At 41.4% G+C, this 14455-nt stretch overlaps 1 protein-coding gene across 1 annotated transcript in view; it reads right to left on the bottom strand.

Moving 5' to 3' along the window:
• Positions 1–14455, bottom strand: part of snta1 (syntrophin, alpha 1) — a 35858-nt gene that overhangs the window by 3687 nt on the left and 17716 nt on the right. Inside the window, exons 3-6 of the mRNA XM_080494604.1 lie at positions 4116–4314; positions 3677–3866; positions 2026–2156; positions 1413–1609 (exon numbers count right to left, since the gene is read on the bottom strand). Of these exons, the coding sequence (XP_080350730.1) occupies positions 1413–1609; positions 2026–2156; positions 3677–3866; positions 4116–4314 (717 nt within the window). The remainder of the gene's footprint in view (positions 1–1412; positions 1610–2025; positions 2157–3676; positions 3867–4115; positions 4315–14455) is intronic.

The following is a 14455-nucleotide window of genomic DNA, read 5'->3' as shown; positions in this document are numbered from 1 at the left end:
GTCGGCACCTGATTTTATATATATATATTTTTGCACTACCTCAAACTCCCAGCAGAGGGCAACATAATCCCATCATTACACTGAACTGTATTGTAATGTGCAGTATTGGTGGATGAGATGTGTGTGTGTGTGCGTGTGTGTATTGTTGGTTATAACAAAAAGCTGTTTGGGTATTTACTTTTTCAGATATGAGCCGAGACAATCATAGTTACATTTCAGGCAAAAAATGCCTCGTCTTCTCTCCAGCTCTTCCAAAAAACATTTACAACAAAAAAGGTGTTTATTTCAATCACCTACTTCATCAGAATGCAACCAGATGGAATCTGCAGAGATTGAGGACGTTCCTCAAAGAAAAACTGTTTGCAAAAGAACAATAAATCAAACTAATCCGTCTTTCTCAAACGGGCTCCTGCCGTGGATCAAAACATTAGTCTGTATCAGCTCCCTGTTCCCCGAGCACAAATGGTTTGGGTGAAAGAGATCTGACAGATATTTATGTACAAAATAGCAAAGTAGCAGTTTTGATTACCAGTAGAAAATATGAACAAGATGGAGAACATTAATCCTGCAACTGTATGACGACCAGGAAACTTTAAAAGCAAACATTGGTCTAATCTGAAATAAAACTCAATTATTATAGTTTGTAGACTATTATAGAGCAGAAAGTCCTTCGGGTTCGATATCCCATCATACTGAAATGTATTTGAGCAAGACATTGAACACGCAAATTGCGGGTAATGAATGGATTGAGCAGCATAAAGCACTTTGGCGGCTAAAGCAGCGAGTCAAATCAATTGACCATACTGGAAAGCCTGTTCATTTCAACTTTAAAAGGTGCCACATTTGTAAGGATTGTTGTTTATCCAACAAATGCACAGATTTATGTGGTTAGCACGCATGAAAAATGTCTAAAATACACACTACCATATCCCAGAAACTACAAACTGACATTGTGACATACTGACTTTTGGTGGAGAGAAAACAAAAATTATTTGAATTTGTCTAAATTCTGCTATTTAGTCCAGTGATTCTGCCCTAAAATACCATAAAAGTACAGTAAAACAAAAAGACCATTTACATAAAATGTTTGCTCGATGCCTACTTCATTTTTTATATTTATTTCAACTTAAAAGTAAAAAAAAAAAGCATTTGATTCAAATTAGAAACCAACGGGCCCTTCCTCTGAAGTTTCAAAAGAGACTGAAAATGCATCTTGCATTAGCATCACCGGCACCTCAACACTAATCATTCTTTAGTATCATAGTGCGAAGCTGGCATGCTTTGTCAACCTGCATCACGATCCACTGGGACCCAAAATAGAAATATCTGATTCTGCTACTTGTAAGGTGGGGGGGGGGGGGGATCGCTAAGAGAGAGACCCCCGGTGTCAAAGAGTGGCTGCAGCTCTGTACCCGTGGTGACCTCCTTGATGAGCTCCGCTGCATTGTGGCAGCCCTCCACCAGCAGATGAGTCCAGGTGGACAGCTCCTTGGCAGAATCCACCCTGAAGACATGAGTCTCCACGCCTTGCTTGGTGCCTGAGCGCAGGCCAAACGACAGCTCAGAGTCCAGCAGAGGGGAACTCTTCCCCGGCCCGGAGTGGACCAATCTGTGAGGAGCAGCAACGCCACAAAAACATCATTATTAGGATTTTAAAGGAGATCATTCAATAAGAGAAAGGGATGACGTCACAGAGAAACGGTTCCAGCGGGGGGAAACGTGAGATGCGGTGAAGAGAAAAGAGAGAAGGGAGGGAAGGAGGGGAAAAAAAAAAAACACATGACTCATTGGTTCTGGTTCCACTAATGTTTTCCAAATGAATGTGATGCTATGTGGCAACATGTCCACTTATGGAAACAGTGAGCGTGTGCTCTCCGCCTTGGCCTCGGCTGCAGAGGGTGCGGAGAGTACTTTTCAGTTTATGAAAGGCCCAAACAATGTGTTCCTGTAGGAGTGAGCGTTCATGTGGAAAAAAAAGGAGGAGAAAAACAAGCACGAAGTGAAACGGTGTGGCCGTGCGTCGACCTGGTGGTGATGAGCGGGTGACTTTTGGTGGGGCTGCTGAGGCCGTCTTTGCTTTCAGGCAGGGAGGGGAACAGGAGCAGGTCCTTGTCAGTCAACACAGCCAGGACTGGTTTTTCTGGGCCGTGGGACACCTACACCGGACACGACAGATATCTGTATCCACACTCAGGAAAACATTCATACACCAGCCAAGTTTCAGTTTGAAATAATACGGATGACCTATTTGTCTATATATAGTTTTTGACTTTAAAAAAAAACCACAAAACAAATCTGTGTTTTTTTTCACAATGACAAGATGAATTCTTCATGCACATGTAACAGAAGATAATTCAGAGTTTGTTACGATCATTTCCTCGTTCTGATTTTGAATAAGATACGTTTTAAAAAAAGAGAAAACAGATGTTTAAAGTCACAAAAAAGACTAAAAGAAATTTTAGTCTTTAGTTGTGGCTCCAAGTTTTTGGTGCTACATCATGGAGTGTGGCGGTTTTGTGTGATCATGGTCGTACAAACACAGTCTCACTACACGACACGGTATGAAAACTACGACAAGTGCTGCCAACAACCAAGAGCAGAAAATGACAAACACAGTGATGTTAGTGACGCTCAAAAACAGTAGAATGCTTCACCACGTCCAAAATCTCTTTTTTTTTTTTACTTCCATAACAACCTTTTTCTCTGTCCCTTCTGTTTTACTTATCTATTTCCTGAAATCAAAGGCGGTATATCATTACACAGTGGAAGAAGTAGCCGTCGACATTGTGCAGTCAAACCTAAATGTGCACACTGTAGAGTGAAGTGGCTCACAGCAGCTAATATATGTATAACATCGTTCAATCCATCAAGGTCACAGGAGCTTTTATGAATGAGACTCAACCTGCATGAAAAGCAGTTTCAAGTTTTCCCTGACTGACTTTTCCGTCATTTTGAACGAAGTAACTGCTTAATAACGTTTTAATTCATGTAGTTTGTGCATGCAGATGTGATTTTAATTGACAAACTACAAATATTTGGAGCAACAACAACAGAGTTGTGCTCAAGATATAAATAAACCATGAACAAACATGGTACTATTTAGAGAAAGTGATAAATCCTGTGGCCTATTAACAGAATATTAGTCAGAATGACAGCCTGTAAAAAGAGATGTTTATATAATAGTTGTTGCACATCTAAAATGATTTTATATGCTGATATTATGATATCTTCAAACTACACATGTTATTGATTTGGGCCGTCTGTGAACACTGAGCAGTCCGTGTTAATTGAAAGCACAGCAGATGCTACATATTTTATATCACATAATTGCCATGGCAAAATTCCATCACACATGAAAAATTTGACAGCGAGTGTCAGCGGGTATGAGCTGGCTCTGATGAAGAATGTGGAATTGAGTAATTGACACGCATCCCACGGCCTTGTGAACGCTTATGTGCTTGTTGTATGTGTGTGTTTTAAACTGGGGTACGAGTTATTATTCAAAAGGGGGGAAAATATGTCTCAGCAAAACCGGGAAAAAAGAAGCATTTAACACTTAAAAGAACAAATCAAGGGTGCCAGCAAAAACCTCCAAAATCAGGTTCAATCAGATAACAAGTAAAAAAAATATACAAAGCGATTGTTGTCCAGTTTGTCATTAGCGGTCCTGCGTTACCTGCTCTGTGATCCAGCCCAGATGTTTGACATCCATGCCGGGCTGCATGTTTTTCATCTCCTCCTTGACTCGCGGTAGAAGGTGGGCAGCACCAGCCTGGATGGCATTGTACCAGGACTGGGCCATGGCCGGGTCTTTGGCCCGCAGGAACACTGAGTTCTTTCTGTTGGATGAAATCACTTCGAAATACCTGACGGATGAGATCAAAGGAGGAGGGAGGGGAGCAGAGAGAGAGAGAGAGAGAGAGAGAGAGAGAGAGAAACAAGACATGGATAAATCATGAGGGTTAAGTGGAAAGTTCCAATGCAAACAATTATATAAAAACCAAATTAACAAAATGTACTTATTAAACAATTCTTTCTCAGCCATATTCCTTCAGAAATGTGTTAAAAAACAACAACAAGTTAGTTAAAGCAGAAACGTTTTTACCATGTAGTACCTGTTTTCTGTGTCTGGGGGGCACTGTTTTCGTGACACCTGGCACAGTTTCAGCGGGATGCTGCGGGGCTCCTTCGCCTCGGCAGCAGCAGAGTGATCGGTCCCCCTCTGAGGTGTGGATGGAGGGGAATCCCACGGGAGGGCCGCTCCGGGAGACCCGGAGCTTTTAAAGAAGGCAGACATTTCCTTGATGTACTTCACTGTGGTGAGGGGAGAGAGCAGGAGAGAGGGAATTAGATCAAGCAAAAAGCATCCCGGGATAGGAGGCAGCACAAAAAGAAAATCGGGGAAAAGGAAATTTGAGGAAACGCATTGGAGCATGATGCCGAAGTCAATCAAGAAGGAGTTCAGAATTCAGAGTGAAAATATGACAAATATTAGATCTGTCTGTAATCTTAAGACCCTGATGGCTACTGTACATTCATTGACACAGGTGGGGGGGATTTCCTGAGCACCAGCTGGAGGCAGAGAGGAGACCTAATTCCCTCCAGTTGTGCACTAACACAATGACACGGGTGACCAAGCACAGCTGGACGTACAGTGGAACATGCGACTCAAATTGCAACATCTTAAGAGATTTCCCCTTATTAACAAGTATAAACCATTTTGGAAACCAGCGGACGTTAGAACGGCGAGCTTTTGACCAGAGGGTTCAGAGTTCTCAGTCACACATTTGGAAGCATCATTACAATCTGTTAGGGGACGGTTTCAACCTGTGTGCATCTCCTGTTTCACAGCAGCACAATCAACTGCCCTTTGAGGACAAAAAAAGAAGGGATACAAACCAGATTAAAAGAAGGTAATTAGTCTACAGTGCACCGGCGGCTGTTTATGCCCAACTAAAATCCCATATTTCATGACTTTTGTGTAGTTAGAGCTGATTTACAAGATCTTTATATTTATAATGTTGGCGAGCTCCTGTTCAAGGCATAATTGCTCTGAATTATTATAATTAGGAAGAAAGAGTTTATAAAACAGTTCTTTATTACATTTCCCCAACAACAATAACATTGCAGACCACAATTAGTCATAAACACGCCATGGTTATTTAGACGTTTTAGTGGATGGCGCCATTAGAAAGATGACAAATTACAAACCGGAAAGCCGCAGCTCGTCGACGGCACCGGAGCCCCATAATTACATTTAGCTTTTTTAGCAGGATATAATCTAGTGTTATTAAATCAAGGTTGTGGTCTTTTTCAAGTGTACAAAATCTTTTCAAATACAGTTTTAAAACTCGCACATCTCTGCGCAAACACCTACACTAACGCCACCACACATGGAAACACATGGCTCCAGCTCCAGTCCAGCGGGCTGCGGTGCGGTTTCAGCACAAGTAGCCGCTGCCGGACTAAAAATAGCCCAGAGGACATGGCAAGACGCGAGGGCTGGAGGCAAAGCTCTAGTTTCACTGGGGAAGTGTGAAGAGCTCTTCTTGCACAGTACAAGAGGCATTAAGCCAGAGGGCAAGCAGAAGAGTCGCAGCTCGGGGACAACAGGAGTGTGAGAGCGGGGGGGGCTTTCACCGCACCCGAAATAGAGCATATGCCAGCCGGCAAGACTGTTACTCCGTTAAAACATCAGGCAGCGAATCATTCAGACTGGCTGCAACTGTTTTTTCCAGTTTGATTTCATTCCTGTATGCTTGCGATTGAGATTCCTGTTACTAAATGGCAAAAATGACACAAGTGTCCTTCTGAAGTGTTTTTAATGCCGGCCAATCTCTGTAATCCTGATAGAAAGCGCTGCTTTTTGTGCGTGGAAAGCTCACTTGAGTAATTGCTTGCAGATTCCACACATGTAAAAGTGTCAGGCTGACTTTTGAAAGAGACGTTACCACTGTAAATGTCAGGTTCACATGACACACCAAGCTTTGTGTAGACAAACCATCATAGGAAACTTAAGCAGAAAGAACAACGTGGGACCATTGGCACAGAGAGACAATAGTTACTTTTAATCCTTTTTTTTTTCCACCTACCGGTCCTGTAATTAATTGTGGAGTCTTCAAGCGTTGTTTAGTCAGCAAACTGTGTTCTGCAAAACTCATCTGCACCGATTCTCTCTTTCACTGTTCAAAATGCCACATAACTGTTGTGTGGCTAAATTGAGAGTCCCAGAGCAACATTCATGGAAAAAATGACTCCGTTTTTTTTCCAAATACTGTACCAAGAACACTGGGGGATTGCGCTGCATGTTGGAGTGAGGCTGAAGCTGCAGTGGAAAACAACATGAAGTTCCTCCCTAAGTCAGCACAATATTGTAAACCTTTCAATCTCCACAGCCTCTTCTAAAGAAGAAAAGTATTTTGTATAAATACTCATGCCATTAACGTCTTTTCTTATATCAACTCCTTTTCCCTGCTGTTTTTAGAAATGAGGATCACTCCTCTGTTTGGTTCACAAAGTGGATCGTTTCAATATGAAGAAAAAAAAAAAGTCTCACCATTGAAGAGTTTTCTGTCTTATCGACAAGTCATCATTCAGAAGAAAGGTACCATATCGCACATTGAACTCTTTAATTATATTTATTTTATCAGCGATCTACCAGGGTGGTTTGTGGGACGCACACGGACAACAAACACAGTCTGAGATTACGCAACACCTACACACAGATTAGCAAGATACATAAATACGATCACAGTAGCGTGTGATGTGTGCTCTGTATTGTTCGGAGTCAAAGCACAAGTGTAGCACAAGTCGTCATCAAAAAACTTATTTCACCATTTGAAGAACCTAGTCTCTGAATTAATATCAAACTCAAAGTATTCTTTAAATGTCTCACCATAATGATCGCACATGACTTCAATAAAGCAGTTTCTCTCCTTAATGCAAGGCTTCTACCTGCCTCATTTATGTTTCAAAAATCAGCTCAATATGCACGACAAAAAAACTTTTTTTTTTTTATTAAATGTGGGCACAACCACAAGGTTTGTGTACACTCCAAGCACAAATTGAGCAGCCGATCTGTACTCACTTTGAAGTAGCTGTCAACATGCATACGTAATGCTTCATGGAAATGAGCTCCAGTCCATTTGTTCCTGTGCCAACACACTGATGCTTGCACCTCAGGGTAGCCAAATGCTTCCTTGTTGTTGGACTATAGCCATTCAAAAATCGATACGGTCAATCTTAATAAGGCAGGTTAGACCCCACGACTCGGGATGGAAAAGAGGTTATGGACTTTGCTTATAAAGCCTGATTTTATCTCTTCGCCGTTCTCAAAGTGCTTTATATGATCTGTCTGACGGGGGCTCTCACTCGCAACTTGCACATTAGGCACATTAAGGCTTGTGCTGAATCGTATATTAGCGATTGAAGGAGTGATTGTTTCTGTTTTTTTCTTTTCTCTCTCAGCAATGCCCATTTTAAACTCAGCCATGGACGATCGGCTGCACTGGATGTGATCCGAGGCCGCTTCACACTACGAGCACGTTTCCACCAGAAGCAGCCTCGATGCGTCGCTCTGAGGAAAACACAGGTCATGTTTTTAACAGGAGTCGTGTCCGGTTAGGCTTGAGAATCTTGGGCCAGACAGAAACTACATTATAAATCCTGTAATTTTCTAAATAAAATGTCTCACGTGGAAGATTGGACTTCACTTCATTTGCGAAATGTTCATGTTCCAGCTGCTGGCAAAAGGCCTGTAAGTCAGAGGCAGAATAGCACAGTTTGCTTTTGTTTCCGTGTGGGGTGTGGTGATGTCCTGTTAAACTAAAACATCCTGAATAAACAAGTGTCAGTAATGAGAAAAAGAACAGTATCTGATAGAAATTCAACTTTTTCTTTTCTAAAGTACTGAAGTGGAGCATCTTTACTGTAAAACATGAACAACTGCTCCACTTATCTAAGTCACGGCTTCAGGAGCAACAACACAAATATCTTCAACTTGACCAAAACAGTTGTTTTATGTTGGAGGCTTTGTTGATTGGTTCACCTTTTTACAGTTTTTACTTTAGCAATGTTAGGTATTTCTTGGGAATTTGCCATTTTCAGTCCTTTTGATGGCTTTGAAGTTTTGAACAATAACTTATTTCCTGTTTCTCTCCACTTATCTAACGTACAAGAAAACCAGCATCATTGGGAGTTAGAGCAAACTGAAGAAATGTCCATTATGAGTAAAAGTAAGTTCACTAAGAGGTGCATTATCATGAGATGTGGCACATATTTTAGTTTACAAACTACAGAACCAAGAAAGTTGCAGGGAGCCACGAGAGGCACTAAAGAGTCCCACGTGGCTTCAGAACTTTGAACTCTTCCATTACATCGAGCCGTTTTTTTTTTTTGTTTTGTTTTTTTTCCGGTGGAGAGCAGCACAGTGTACCTAAATAGATAAGAGTGCCATGTCTCCAGTGTAAAATTAGACCTTTACTTCACACTAATAATAATATAACGTTGTAAGCGAGAGTCAGAGGAGACGGCACAGGCATGGCTGGTGGTGAAAATATCTGGCACATAAACACATTTCTATTCTCAGTGTTCATTACACTTCATTATGTAAGAGTTTGTCTCTTTTACTTGCTGCACGAACTGCAGAATGGAATGGTTTGAAAATACAGTCATTATAGCAAGTCGAGGATATTTACTTTTGTGGAATTTCTTCAACAGTGTTAATAGAAGAATGCAGACATCATCAGGTTTCTGTTTCCCAGATTGGATATGTCAGGCTTTAGATGTGGCCCAGGACTGTAAATTGGAGGAGATAGCTTTGAGAGCAGTGTATTAAAAAAAAAAAAAAAAAAAAAGAGGAGAGGAGGGAGAGGTGGAGAATGAAAAGATGAAAAATTGAATGAACAAGAATTCAAGAGAGAGAGACAGGGAGGAGAATAAGGCCATGAGGAATGAGTTATTGCTTGAAAAGCGTGAGACAGGCAATGCAGACAGACCAAAAATACAGCTAAGCTCAGCCAGAAATGTTGCCATGAATACCAGTGGCGGCAAATTCAATACACGGCTAAAATTAGCTGAGATGGCACTGTTATTACTTTAGCTTATCTGGCAGCCAATGAGACCTCTTTTGTGGAGTGTGTGTGTGTGTGTGTGTGTGTGTGTGTGTGTGTGTGTGTGTGTGTGTGTGTGTGTGTGTGTGTGTGTGTGTGTGTGTGTGTGTGTGTGTGTGTGTGTGTGTGTGTGTGTGTGTGTGTGTGTGTGTGTGTGTGCAGAATGAATTTGCACCGTTCCTCACAATAATCGGACCCAACAATTTCAGCAAAATCCGTTTTGACCCACTAACGTCTGGTTTGAATTAGGTTTTCCCATTTTTCTTTTTACAACCGCTGGACAAATTACTAAAGCATCAGTTTGAATGTTGAAAAACTCACACTACAGCTGTTTATTTGAAGTACAAACACCCTCCCCCCTTCATCACTCCTAACCCCCCCCCTGGACCCCACCAGCTCCACTCTGTCGAATCAATACTTTGACTCTTAGAAACATCTGCTTTCTTGGTGAACAGTATTGATATGCCTCTCGGCTTGTCGGTCAAAATGTTTCACAACCTCCAGCAAACAATGCACTGGAGCGAACAGCCGGCCAGCCCTCCATCCCCCCCCCCCCCACCACTGGTTTCCGTGGGAGCAGCTGGAATGCGAGTGGCCAGTCGGCGACCTCCGAAGCATGCTGTAAACCATGTCGGGCAAATAATGCCCCCCTGTTACATCTCCGAGGAAAGACGTCTTGATTCAAAACAACACCGTAAATAACACGGAACACAGGGAGCGCTCGGGGTTTTCACTGGGTACAGTAAGGTCAATTGAGGTAAGAGTAAAAAAAGGTGGGCTGAGTTTACTGTACAAGCCTTGCAACCACGAAATCATTTTCAAATGAGGAATGTGTAAAAGAGGATGAAACCAGACAAGTTGAACCGGACAGATACATGGACAACCAATCCGTAGAAACACAAGCAACAGATGCAATGTTAATTTTTCACTGTGCTTATTGTTGGAGTCACTCTGAAAAGATGGCCCAATGACGCTCACAGACATACAGAAGCAGGAATTAAAAAAAAAAAAGAAGAAGAACAAACAGACATTCACCAGGTCTCATTTGGTTTTCTTTGACATCTACCTCAGCTAAACTACGTAAACTACCTCAGTTAACGTTTTGTTTCCATAAACAAGAGGCCACTGTCACTAGGTGGCGCTACAATGCCGTCAGACAGCAGCTCCCCTCCCACACGGTACACAGGGGAGTTTTAAAGTACAGCAAGACAAATTTTCTTAGTGCAAAACTAGCACAGTTTCCCAGGACCACAAAATGTGACTATAAAATGTCTAATGAAATGTTGTGTGTGTCTGCTGCTCGCTGCTGACAAATGTCACGTTCATTTTAAGCTCTTCCAACACAATCCCATCCGCTCTGACTGGAGCATTTTTCACAGTTTGTCGCGATTTTTGTAAAAAATGGTTTGCCAATTAACAAAAGTCACAGCACACTGTTCCAGAAGTTTACGCAGGTTTTTGATGTGCTTTGCAGTAAAGATTTACTGAATCGTTAACATCAGTCTGTTGATTGAGTGCAGGACTACCCGGTAGTTACTTTATAAAAATCTTTAAAAACGTGCAACTTGGACAGTAATCTCTGTGCCTTGCCTCTTAAAGAGGCAATCACACAGGATAATCAACATAATTACAAACTTTGCAGTGCAAAACTGGGATAATTGCTGTATGTTAACATGAATCTTTGCAAATGATTTAAGCAATTTGTTTGACTAGTTGGCTATTATTCGTTAAAGATTTTTGTCGAGTCAACAGAGGCGGGAAACATCATTAATAGAGAGAAAGAAAAGCCCCAGGAATGATCCGTTTCCTCTAGCGTCCTCAAAATGGGGTTGTGGACCCTGTGGTAGGAGATACAGGTTGAGTGGAACTCAAAGAATTTACAAAGCAAGAGTTACAAATATAAAGTTTCCTCTTTAGTTGACCAAAGCTGACAATTTCTTCCAAGTCGATGTGCCCATTTCGACAAAAATGTGCAAATTTGCAAAAAAAAAAAAAAAAGTGCATAGCAATGCTTCTTTGGTGATCTGTAAACTCGTGTGCAACTATTGAATGCCAGCTTACCGTTCCCAGAATCTCACTGATTAATGCGAGTCTCTTACTGGCAGCAGTCAGCCAGCCAGAGAAGATTTCTTCTGCTCGGTATGATTTAGAAAGGTTCATCGTTCCTAAAGTCCATCTCATTAAAACCATGGACACGTGCCAGGCGTGAGGGTGTTAGGTGTGGTAAAAAGAGCGGGCAAGAGAGAGAGAGAGTGGAGCGGAGTGAACAAGACTTTTAAACTAATTCACATACTGCCAAGGCATAGATTTGATTACTGGGCAAAGTGTGTCAGGAGAGTTAATTATCCTAATTTAATAAAGTGAAAGTGAAAGAACCTTAAACAAGACCTGGCAGAGGACAAAAACAAAGTGAAAGGAAAGTATTGCTGCAGACATTACTTCCCAAGCTTTTTTTTTTTTCTTTCCTGTTTGCTGCCTGAAATGTGAAGAAACTCAATGATCCATTTATGGGGTAGCATATATTTTCCCAGTGTGATACGATGCACTGACACATTGCACAAGATTTGGACCCGGTTTGCAGTTGATTTGTATTGATTTAAAAGTAAGGACGACAACATCAGCTCTTCAATTTCAAAAAGCTGTGTGATTTAAAAGTAAAGTTACTGCCAAGTAATAGTGCAACAGACACATCACAAAGAACATAGACAATATCAGTCACGAGTTCTCTTGTACCTAGTTTTATTAACATGTAACACAATGTTGTGAGACGTATCTGTGGGATCTCACCCGGTATTCACATGTGGTCCAGGTAAAATGAGCCCTGGCTGTGTCATTTGTGGAAGTGTGAATTCTGCCATCTGCAGATCAAGTCCTTTTGAAAAGTCGAGCAAAGCAACCTTTGTACACAAACTCTGGTGCAATGTGAATAAAGTTCAATTGAAACCTAAACGCAGCAGCTCTAAACCGGTCAACAACTGGACGTGACCCCCTAAAAGAATGCCATAACCTCGCAGTTTATTGTAAACAATGGGAATAACAGTACCTGTGCTACTGTTTTGATAATATTATTCATTTTATATAATGTCAGTGAATTCTCAGTTATAAATCACTATAGACTGCACCACTGAGTGCAGGACATGTGTGTTTTGTTTGCGTGTTTTGGTCAAAGGGTAGAAAAGGCTGCGGTAAGCACAAAGTGAGCATTAGTGCAAACCAGGGAACTGCGGGTCGTGTGAGAACACTGCCTGAAGCCGGTCTGCCAATTTATCAGGGGCCCAGGAACAGGGCAGAGGGGTTCAAAGGGGGCTATTACAGCAATCTTGAGGCCACAAAGGGACAGGGGGGGGTGATCTGTGATTTAATACAGCCATGTTATTTTTCGGGTTAATCCATTCGTCGCCGGGTGCAAGCAGAATGTCCTCACGGGCCAGTGGCTCTGAAGGAAAAATGGAACGAAGCTTTGTGTCTGCGGCGTTAGCGATTTCACAGTATAGGAACACACAGAGGCCGGCGACGGAACCCAGACTTGCAGCAGAATTTGACCGGTGTGGACAGATCGCTCCGATTACATTCATTGATTTCAAACACTGTTGTCAATGCATCTTATCGGCCGTTTCCAAAGTGTTTCTTAATAAGTGACTACAGAGAGTTGTTGAGTTTTTTTCTTCAATATTCATATTGCGAATGTTGAAATCACGACGACAATACATTTGCAATATATTTTGCAGCCCCAAATGTTCCAGGGTTCAAATCCCAGTCTCAAAAGGAGCCCTAGCACCAGATGTTTCCCCTCTGCTACAGTCCATTGCTACTGGCACTTGCATAGTCAACATTAATTATGTGAAATTGAATTATCAAAAAGGAAAATATATAAAGGGGCTACATTGTTACAGTGAACTGTTTTTTGGCAATGGGGTTCGCGACTTCCAATCAGGAGCAGAAAAAGAAAGTTGGCTCCTGTCGGGTGCCAATTTACCTCTCAGGTGCACGAGAGAGCGAGCAGGAGGCTGTGAGAGTATACAGACGAGCCAGAAATCAGCGCGCATGAAGTGTGCTACAAGAGGTCTGGCAGTGAATCGACAGTTTTAAGCTTGCTTTTCGCCAGCAAATGAAAACCGCAAAACACACAGGACTTGAATGCTAAAGGGTTTAGCCTCAGAGCTACCATCGTCTTACATGAGAGGATCAGTTTTCACCTAAATGGGAAAATATGTGTTAAGAGTGTGGTGAAGACAGAGCTGTGGATTTTTAAGGACTTTGTATTTATATACACCATCTACTTCTTCCACACGTTAACTTTTCCATTTTCAGCCTTGAGATCTGCTTCCCAAGTACCGAGTGAGGTGAAAGGAGCAGCTTGATGTAATGCTGGAGCTTCCTCAAATAAAAAAATTGAATTAACAATTTACAAATCAAGAGCTAAATATTTCGTGTGAGTGCAGAGGATAGAATAGTTGTTTTATGATCTGAATGCACTGAAATGTCATCCCTCAGAATGAAAGTGTATTTATTATTAACAATGTATTATAATATGAGCAGTCTATAAGGCCATAATTATTTGTAAGAGCGTAATACATGGTGGCAGAAATTTTGAAGCGTCATAAAGAACAAAGACACAGCTTGTATTTTATAGTCCTTATTTTACATTCATATATTTAAAAGCATTTATATTTCAGAACTAACACTGCCGTTCAACTTTACTACAAACACCAGCAAGAACAAAAAGAACGAGGATCACACGCCGATCCTGGCACGACGCTGTCGTATTCAACACAAGTTCCACCACAGCAGATTTATCCAACTCGCTTTTGTTAGAAGGGAACACAATGAGTCCTCGACAACAAAGTCAAAATGTTTCCACTTTCTCCTTTTGTGAGTCTGTGAAGAAGTGGGGCACCAGATGGGTGGGATTCATTTCTCGGGAACTGCCAAGATACATTGTCAATAAAGGCACACACCTTTCTGTGTCCTGGGAAGACCCACACCTGAAAGGCACTAAAACAAACGACTCAAGTACAACTTGGCCCAGATTTGGGCTGTATATAAGAAAGTTAAATTAAAAGCTTTTCAACAGGGAATAAAGAGTACTGCAGGTAAAAAAATAAAATAAACATTAAAAAAATGCATCGCCACCTTTTCTAGGTCAGAGTAAAGTAGAAATATAAGGCCACGTATTCTAATAGTGTTTTCACCCATGGCAATACACTCTTTTAAAAGGTTTATTTTTCACTCTCCATACTAAACATCAAGTTAAACATATATGCTGAACATCTATACTAAACTGGCCACTTGTTGGTGTTTTTTTTTTTTTTTTAATGTTTTTATTTACATACTTTCCACTCAAC

Source organism: Blennius ocellaris (genome assembly GCF_963422515.1).
Source record: "Blennius ocellaris genome assembly, chromosome: 4".
NCBI classification, from domain to species: domain Eukaryota; kingdom Metazoa; phylum Chordata; class Actinopteri; order Blenniiformes; family Blenniidae; genus Blennius; species Blennius ocellaris.
The sequence above is the reverse complement of the archived record's forward strand: the minus strand, read 5'-3'. Positions and strand labels throughout refer to the sequence as shown.